Raw genomic sequence first — 9,996 nt, 5'->3', positions numbered from 1 at the left:
CTAAAAGGTTCATAATTAAAAGAGAAATAAAAAAAAAGTTATTTACTAAACAATTGTCTCAAAAAAGGAAACGGGCGAAAATTATGTAATCTCTTTTATGGACCAATTAAAATAACGTGTTAGATAAAATGAAACAGAAGGAATTCGTACTTTTACTTAAATTTATACTTAATAACGCTAAACTAAGTTTTACAAATTTGTATATTACCATTTGTTACTTTCACATTTGTTGGTACGTATATATACACACCAAACTTCTTCCTCCATCTCAATTACCCATCTTATATTATATAATATTAGCTTTAGTAGCACTCTTCTATATTTCTGTGGATGGTGGGCTAAAAAAAGGTGAAACGTCCCAAATTAATCGGGTCTTTGCCACTTCTCTACTCTAACTCCCTTCTCTTCCTAGTTTACTATGAGATTTACTAGCCATTTGTTTACTTCTTTTGTAAAACAACGATCTATAAATACAGATAAAATACATTGATAGTATAATAATACTCCGTATATTTTACATTATTAGATCGCTTAAAAGATAACTACAGTAAGTTAATCATAAGAGTGAAGTTAATTAAACAAACACTAGCTAATTTCTTTCCATCTACTTAAATTTTGTGGATTTGCGGAGACAACAATCCGGCCGGTAAAATAGTCGGATGTTCGTTCATGCGTGGCCCATTTATCACTGTCATAAAAAACAAAATTAGTTATTATCAGACTTCCAACAAGTTAGAATGCAGAATTTTTTTTTCGCATGTACACTATTAATGTATGAGCACCATCAATACATATCAAAGAAATATATACAGATAAGAATCATAGAATAGTAATTTCACCTTAAACTGCATATATTCTGGTACATGTGTATACACACAAACAAAACCAAACTTGACGTCTAAGCAACCTACTCTAATATATTTTTTCCCTCTCTTTTTAGGTAGAAAATATTCTTTCCATTTGTTCCTTTCACATAACACAAGCAAGATAATTTGACCCCTACCCCTGCACTCACCATCTATTTTCTCTCTCCCTCTCTCTCTTTAGGGTTTTTCACTTAGCTACTAGTCTACTTGACCAAAGATCACTTCCATCACAAAGAAGAGAAGAAAAAGAAAAAAAAGGTAAGAGAAAATATTTCAGTTACTTCCTTGCAACAACAACAAAATAAGAAATGAAACAAGATTTTGTTAAATTTTTTCTTTAAAAGATTTGGTTAACTCCAAAAGAGTGATTAAGTTTTGATAAATATTCCCTCTATTTAATTTCCCTTCTACTTCCTCTTTTTGCCCTTTATATTATAATTATGTGTAGTTTACCTTGTTCTTGATTTTTTTTTTCAAGTTAGGAGAAGGAAGTTGACCATAATTGGAATGAGCACAAGAGCAATATTATTACAAGAGAGATCATCATGACATGGTGCAATGAATCAAATGATCAAGAATCACTCCAAATTATCAAAGTTCCATTAGAGGAAAAAAGTGTTATAGTCACCTCAACATTAGTTGACCATCAAGTTAGAAAAATAATCTGTCCTTCATGTGGCCATAACATAGAGCTTCAAGATCAGGTATTCATGATTTATACATGTCTTTAATATGGAAACTAAAGTTCTTAGCTGCTAGGTTTTTACTAGCAATTTGGGACCTTTTCTTGATGGAAAAAGGGTTAGAAATACCCCTCTATCATTTGAAATGTCTTAATTTGTCCTCGATAATCAGTGGCGGATCTAGAATTTTCATTCAGGGTGTTCAGAAAAAAAGAAGTTAAATATAATTTATTCAGGGTGTTCAAAAGTTAATATATGCACATAAACACAGAAAATGTACCCTATATATACACTGTAATTTTTTGCCGAGGGTGTTCACAACATGTAGATCCGCCTTTGTCGATAATATTATATTTTAAAGTCATTCATATCCTTGTTGTTAGTAAATCATTTCGTATTTATCTTTGACTTTAAGTCTTTAACAGAGCTTCAATTTTGAAGTATAACGGATGGTAATTTTAATAGTCAAAAGTAGTGAGATAAATTCGAACATTTTCTCGAAATATTTCAATGTGTAATCCGTTGAGTTCTGTAAAAGACATAAGCAAATAAGGAACGATTTTCTAATGGCAAAAGACATAATGACCCCAAGGTATTACGAAAGGCTAAGTTTTTTACGCTACATAGCTTTCATCTTTGAGGTAATTTCCTTATTTTCCAAATTATTAATTCAATATCATGAACATATGTTATCTTTATATATAAAATTCTTTTACATTATCTGTAATAAAAGTTAAACTCATATAGTAGTGACTTTCATTTATTCTATAATGTTGTCAGTATATAGAAATTAAACTCGTTTTCATTTGTTCTTTAATTGCTATGAACATAAAATAGAGGGGAATACATGATTTGCCTGGTCTACCAGCTGGAGTGAAGTTTGATCCTTCGGATCAAGAAATTCTTGAGCATTTGAAAGCAAAAGTCTTTTCAGATACCCATAATATTCATCCTCTTATTGATGAATTCATTCCAACCATTGATGGAGAAAATGGAATTTGCTACACTCATCCAGAGAAGCTACCAGGTAATTTCTATAATTTATTTATTAATATTGAAGTTTTATGACCCCTCAATGAAAGGAATAAACCAAAAAGAGAAGATTCATCATGTTTTCTTGTCCTAATTTTATTCCTTTTTTTTCTGGATTTATATTCAGATTATTGTCATTTGAGGCAAAAACATATCTAATCCAATGTGCTTGTGTATCACTACAAAAAAATCTCTATTTCCCCACTGAATTTCCCATTGGAAAATGTTTAGTGGCTATTTCGCACGACATGTCGGTGGGAAAAGCTTAATAGTAGGTTTTTCACACGAAAAAATTAGAAAGTTCCCCACCGTTTCAATGGGAACCTATCTCCCACCATGCATTTTCCCAGTGAGCTGGTTCGGTGGGAATGGGGTGGGAAAATCATGTTTTATAACACAAATTTTCCACTGATCGGTGCGAAAAACTTTTGTTTCTAATAGTGTAACTTTCAATAAATTTAAGTTCTGTGCATGAATAATACAAAACATATTAACACATAATCTTGTCATTTATAAGGTAATCACATGTAAATCTCTATAATAAACATTAATAATTGGTTTCTAATAAATATGGTACCCGAAGGTTGTGACTTAGAGTCACCGATGGAGCAAAAGGGGACCTCCTGGGGGAGGGGTTGAAAAAAAAAAATTGAAAATAGTTTCTTTACAAATTTGAAAATAGTTTCTTTCTTTCTTAAATTTTATGTTTGGTCAAATACCATTACATAAAATGAGACGCATGGAGCTGGCAACTAACATGCTGGATCACACAAATAGTGTAAAGTAATATTTAATCTGTCAGTATATATAACTTAAATCAATGTTAATATAGCCTAAAAAATGGTAATAACTGGGTGGGGGTCTCACTTCCTAGTTTGAGGTTAAAAGTTTGCCTAATTTAGCTAGCCCATATATTCTCTTTACGTATGGTTAATCTTTCCTTTTCTTCTTAGTCTTTGTTTTGTGAATTCTTCAACGTCTAGTGGGAATTCGTGTGGAAATATTACTAGTATTATCTTATTTCCTACCGCTAATGGTTTAGAAATTTCCTATGTAAGAATATGATTTTGCTTGCTAACTAGTGCCTTCTTTTTCTTCATAATACAAATCTGTGAATATTTACAACGGACAAGTCTATCATAATTTCGTGACGGATCCTATAACAATTATAGGACAAAACTCATTAATGCGGACTAAATTATGGGAAGGACACATGATTATTTATCACAATTCAGTTATAAATTTATGATGAACATGACGATTTGTCACAAGAACATCTAAAATTTATGACAAAAAAGAAAATATGTTACAATTTTGTCAGAGATTTGTGACGGATATATTGATTCGTCATAGATATTTCACTAAATAATTTCCTTTTTGGCCATACTAACTTGTTTCATTCTTTTAGCCATGAAAATCTGTTAATAGATCTATTCTTTTCCCACATTTTCTGGCTTTTATTCAACCAATTTTATGCACTTTAGTCATTTGGTTTAACAGAAAACCCATATTGGTTGTATCTAATTTCATTCTTTCTTTAAAGTTCCAAAAGTGGAAATACTTGGTTTAAGGAAAAGAAGTGACCTGTTTGGCGAGAAAAAAAAATAACAAAGTATTAGGAAATGTCCATCTAGTGTGTTATAAGTCCCTAATTAAATTGTAGTGTCTTGCTGCTATACGCGATTGTATGTTTCAAATTGGAGGAGTAATATAAGGTGTGAAAAATCAGATGATCACTTATAAGGTAAGTATTGAGAATTTCAATGATAAGCATTAACCTGTAACGTGGTAAAAATTATAATATATATTAAACATGCTACTAGTTAAACTATAATGATGTATCATATACATGTATTACATACTTCCTACTCTCCAGTATTAGTCATTTGACAAACTGAGTTTGAACATTTGACAAGTTGTTTTTTTTCTTTTTCTTTTTTATTTATTTTAACAAGAAGTTGTTTATGTAGCTTTTTCTAAATTTGCCCTTACTGTTTTGACTAATGGATTATTAATTAATTTAGTGATTTCTTTAAGGTGATATGAAGGGCAACGTAGTCAAACACTCTTATAATTAAGATTAGTAAATGTCTTTCTTAAGAGACGTGTAATGACTTTAAAAGACAAATAATACGGACTCGAGCTAATACATAAGCTTGGGATTTTTCTTTCCTAAAGCATTTTGCTTGACAGGTCTTTCTTCTCTTCTTTAAAGCCTAAAACTGAACATCTTTTTCCTGACTAATCAATTCACAGTTTAATCACATTAAGTCAGAGCTCCACCAGGGTGAGAGAGACAGGAGAGTAGGGACGGGAATTAATGTCACCAACTGATTTACCACAAGATTTGCAATATGCTATACATTTCTAGCCTGGAAAAGTGAATTTTAACCTATGTTGCTTGGACTTCAAAATTTTTGCTATATTCGTGTCTAATCCACCAAAAAAAATACCCTCTCCGTTCACTTTTAACTTGTCCACTTTTGACTTTGCACGCCCCTTAAGAATTAATAAATGAAATATGTGTTTTACTATAATACTCATATTAATTGGTATATAGTCTCATTGAACTTGAAAAATAATTTGGAAATGAGTAATTAATGTTGGTAAAACAAGAAGAAAAAAAAAAGTTTATTTTTCCTTGATTATGCTAAAATGGACAAATAAAAGTGAAACTTTATTTTCAGTATAGTGGATAACTAAAAGTGAATGGAGGGAGTATGTTTGAAGGAATCGATCCACACCTGTTGAAAAGTCTAAACAACATAAATTTTACCATGGTCATTTTATTAAAAATTTCATTTCCAAGAAACATTAATCTTCTTTCCTATATTTTTTTTGGGAAATTAACGTAAATAGTCGTCATAACTTCCCTTTTTTCTTCCCTTATAGGAGTGAACAAGGATGGTCAAGTGCGTCACTTTTTTCACAGGCCTTCAAAGGCATACACAACAGGAAATAGAAAAAGGAGAAAAATTCATATAGACAGTACTCATGATGATGATAGTGGTGAAACAAGATGGCACAAAACAGGAAAAACTAGGCCAATTTTTACAAGTGGAGATTTAAAAGGTTACAAGAAGATTTTGGTACTCTACACAAATTATGGGAGGCAAAGGAAACCTGAAAAAACAAATTGGGTAATGCACCAATATCACTTAGGTGATAATGAAGAAGAAAAAGATGGTGAATTGGTGGTTTCAAAAGTTTTTTACCAAACACAGCCTAGACAATGTGGATCAAGTATTAAAGAATCACTCAACAAGTCACCAAGAATATCATTAAACAGGCAAGATCATAGTCCCATTATAAAAACCCCAGATTTTATTGATTATTATAATCATCCTCCTTTTATTTCATACCATGTTGGGAGCCAAAACTGTGATAGCTCATCTATTTTTAATGTACCTTCAAATTCAAGGGAACAATGAGGAAGTTATAAGGAAGAGATATTAATATTAGTAATTTAAACATTGAAAAGAACAATAATTTGGGTGGAGGAATAAGAGTTGTTACCTGTAACCAAATAGATGTGTAGTTTCCTTTTACTTATGAAAAATTAGAGAGATGTGAGCAATGATATTAGCTTAGGACCTTTTTTTGTTTTTTTGTTTTTCCTGTTTCTAAGGTAGTGAATAGTGTTCATTGTTTATACTTGTTATTGATGAGTTATGTACTTAAAATGTAATGTGAACATTAATGACTTATTTTATTACTTTTGAGAATTTCATCATGTTCCTGTTCATGATTTGGATTTAATTTGCTAATTTGGAACTCCTAGCTAGCTGTAAATTGACACTTGTTTTAAAACTTGCTATATATCTTCTGTCATGCTGGGATGGACGTAGAGCTAAGTTATGACTTATGAGTTTATTTGAATTCAAAAGCTCTGTCTCAAATTTTGTGTGAATGATAAATTTTGAATCCACCAATAAATCAAATGAACTATGGTAGATTCCCAAACACAACAATGGGAGTTGCTAAATTGCCACATCAGTTTTTGTCACACTATTTTGGCCACAATGGCCCAAATGGGGTAAATTCATAAGACTATTTAGGTCAAATTTAATAATTTATGCTTACTTAATGTCATTTCTATCTTTTCTCCTCAAAGTTTATCTTAATTTAAAATTGTACAATAGAGGTTAGGGTGGTTTTTACATAAGTGTGGCCAAATTTGGATCAAATTGGTGTGGCATTTTAGCAACTCTCCAAACACAAATATGTAAAGTTTAAAAATAAAATCCGCCTCTACTATCACGTAGTTAGATGATCAACATTGCAGATCAAGAGTGAAATTTTTGCATTAAATACACCAGTAGAACAGGCTTTCCACCTTCTATATTGATTAGCAAGAGAAGGGGTATTCTTATCCTTCTCGGTTTAGGATTGAGTAAAATTCTCAGGTAGATTGAACATTGCATAGGTCATGAAAGTATGTGACAGTTATTTGTGGGATTAAGTCAATCCAATGACACTCTTAACATGATATAATCTTGTTGCTCTGTGTCAAACTGATACGGTTTTCTTCAAACGTCCTTACGTTATTAATAGTATTCATAGGGAGTACCTTATTATGTAATCTCTGATAATATTCTTATCAACTTACAATGCGGGACTGTATTCGCACTTCTAACAATTTTTGCCTCAACTTAAATAATAAGTTCCACATGATCCATCACTAAAATTCATGGTTCTAAATCTGGAGATTCATTGTGGTGCATACATCATCCGATTATTTTTAACCATTAAAGTTCACAAGTTTATTCTTGTGCACGTATTCAAACAACAGTAAAAGTACTAAACCAGCTGCAGTAACCAAACATTCCAACTATTTATTATCAAATTCAGCACTTTTATCCAACCCCGAACTACTTATTTATAAAAATAATTTCATTACTTGATGCTTATCGGCTATTTTTAATTAGACAATCCAAACAGACTCTTATTCTTGGCTGCCAACAATAAAAGGTTTTAGAAAATTTCTAAGTTTATTTGGAGAAATTATCTCCTATATAACCAGTTATAATTTGAATATAAAAGAAATGACTCTACAAAAAAATTATATACTTTATTTATCGATTATCATGCAAAAGGACAGCCAAATACATTAAGCTCTCACTATGCGCGAGATCCGAAGAAGGAAAATGGTCATGTAACTAAAATAATATTTGTATTGATTCATAAAGTCGACCTTCCCATTTATTTGCTATGCTATTAAAATATCTAATAGTTTGAAGGACTAAGGCATCCCTAGCTAGCCTATCTTGGATACTAGCATTTCATGATTTACAGAAGCAATATTAAGTTGACAAAATGACCTCTAATATTGATGTTGACTCATAGGTCTGTTTCTTGACGCCATGCTCATCTTCCCTCTTTCTTTTTCTAGAATTTTTTCTAATTTCCTCAAGTGATAATATAAACTCTGCTTAGCTTATTTCTTCTACCTTGGGTATGCCTTCAAAAAATAAGGGGCAATTCACACGAATGCCCCTGTCTTGGGGTGGCGTTTAAATTTTGTTCCTCGGCAATTTAAGTAATAAAAAAGTGGTCGAATATATCTCTGGCATCGGAAAAAAAAAATTGGATCTATAATCTAATTTCGCAAGGCAAGGTTTCATAAAAACTATGTCTATTCAGACAAAGTTACATAGAAACTATGTCTTGTCCGGCATAATTCTGTAGAAATTAAGTTATACGGCATAACTTCATTTCTACAAAAATTAAGCCGGACAAGTTATAGTTTCTATTTAACTTTGCCCGAATAGGCATAGTTTCTATAAGTTTATGCCGAGTGAATTAGTTACTACAAAACTTACATTCTACAGAACTATGCCAGAAAAGGCATAGTTTCTATGTAATTTTGCCTGAATGGGCATAGTTCCTATGAAACCTTACCGTGCGAATTTTTTTTTTCTTGCTCTGCTTGGGATCGAACCCAGAATCTCTGGTTTTGTAGACCAGCAAATGAGGATACTTTAGCTCACAAATTTTTATTAAATGAGAAGCAAGGACAAAAAATTAAGAACCAGTGATTCAAGGGACAAAAATTAAAAACCAGTCCACATAAAGGACAAGCCGCGCATATAAAAATGAAAAAGAACATTTTGGGAAGTTTCTAAGGAAGTCTCAGAACTTAAATAGTGCTTCAATTATTTACAACTTCCATCCATAAGCCAAAAAGGCCATTTTGTCCTTTGTGATAAAAAAACGTGCACTGCAGAGGTTAAGGTAACTAGACACTGAAGAACATCTTCGCTAATGAGAACAGCCTCACCAAAGACAAGCTGTATCATGACATTGGAAAAGACCAGAAAGGAGAGCTCGATGAAGAGAAGCAGCCAATTACGAGAGCGCGCTTTATGACACAGGCCTTCGCGGAGCAAATCCAGATCATTTTTTTGCGCGGAGTGCCCTTCGTTTGAATTAGTCTTTAAATTTCTTTTCATATTTGAAATCTTTAAAATTTGCCCTTCGCTAACACCCATAGGTTCCGGGGTTCGAACCCACGCGCATCAAAATTTTAAAAAAAATTCGCAAGGCAAGTTTAAATTTCGCTATGCGGACCTAAGATACTTTTTTGTTAAGGAATTACCAAAGTTATGCGGACCGCATACTTATGCCTTGTGGGCGGACTTATAGCATAAAGTATCGGGTCCGCATAACTTTGATAATTCCTTCACAAAGTTATCCGTCCGCATAAAAGTTTGCCCATTAAAAGTATGCCCCCACCGATAACTTTGTGAAGGAATTATCAAAGTTATGCGGGACCCAAGAGATACTTATGCCTTATGGAACGATTGGCATAAGTATACGGGGTCAGATAACTTTGATAATTCCTTCACAAAATTATGCGGGATCCAAGATAAAAGTTTGCCCATTAAAAGTATGCCCCCGCATAACTTTGTGAAGGAATTATCAAAGTTATGCGGACCCAACATACTTATGCCAAGTCCGCCCATAAGGCATGAGTATGCTCGGTCCCGATAAAATGTGTAATTCCTTAACAAGTGTATCTTTGTTACAGATAGCGAAATTTAAACTCGCCTTGCGAATTTTTTTTTTTAAAATTTTGACCGCGCGTGGTTCGAACTCCGAACCTATGGTGTTAATGGGCAAAATTTAAACATTTCAAATGAAGCGCAAAATTTAAAGACCATTTAAAAGAAGGGCAATTCTGCGAATTACCCAATCCAGATTAGTTGAGCGCAAAGCAAGTACTAAACACCAAATAGGAAGCACAAACAAGAAACTAGAGCTAATAAAAGACAACATGCTTAACAGACAAGCGTATCATGTGGTTCTAACATTTTTCAAGAGATGTTACCAATGATAAAGGACGTATGAGCAACTTTACTACCAAATGAGTTTGGGATCAAGATATACTCCCTCCATTTCAATTTGTTGTCCTA

The 9,996-nt window shown here is 32.4% G+C and overlaps 1 protein-coding gene across 1 annotated transcript; it reads left to right on the top strand.

Moving 5' to 3' along the window:
• Positions 1–978: 978 nt before the first annotated feature.
• LOC132053428 (NAC domain-containing protein 73-like) lies at positions 979–6,314 on the top strand. Its single transcript, XM_059445457.1, has 3 exons — positions 979–1,570; positions 2,387–2,576; positions 5,474–6,314. Exons 1-3 carry the CDS (start codon positions 1,412–1,414, stop codon positions 6,010–6,012), a joined length of 888 nt encoding a protein of 295 aa, XP_059301440.1. The 5' UTR covers positions 979–1,411; the 3' UTR covers positions 6,013–6,314.
• Positions 6,315–9,996: the final 3,682 nt, after the last annotated feature.

The sequence above is a fragment of the Lycium ferocissimum genome, chromosome 4 (genome assembly GCF_029784015.1).
Source record: "Lycium ferocissimum isolate CSIRO_LF1 chromosome 4, AGI_CSIRO_Lferr_CH_V1, whole genome shotgun sequence".
Taxonomy (NCBI): Eukaryota; Viridiplantae; Streptophyta; class Magnoliopsida; order Solanales; family Solanaceae; genus Lycium; species Lycium ferocissimum.
This window is presented reverse-complemented; position numbering and strand designations above follow the sequence as displayed.

Coding starts and splice junctions, on each gene's coding strand:
- LOC132053428 (XM_059445457.1), top strand. CDS start 1,412: ATGACATGGTGCAATGAATCAAATGATCAAGAATCACTCCAAATTATC. Junction 1,571..2,386: donor ACATAGAGCTTCAAGATCAG/GTATTCATGATT, acceptor AACATAAAATAG/AGGGGAATACATGATTTGCC. Junction 2,577..5,473: donor TCATCCAGAGAAGCTACCAG/GTAATTTCTATA, acceptor CTTCCCTTATAG/GAGTGAACAAGGATGGTCAA.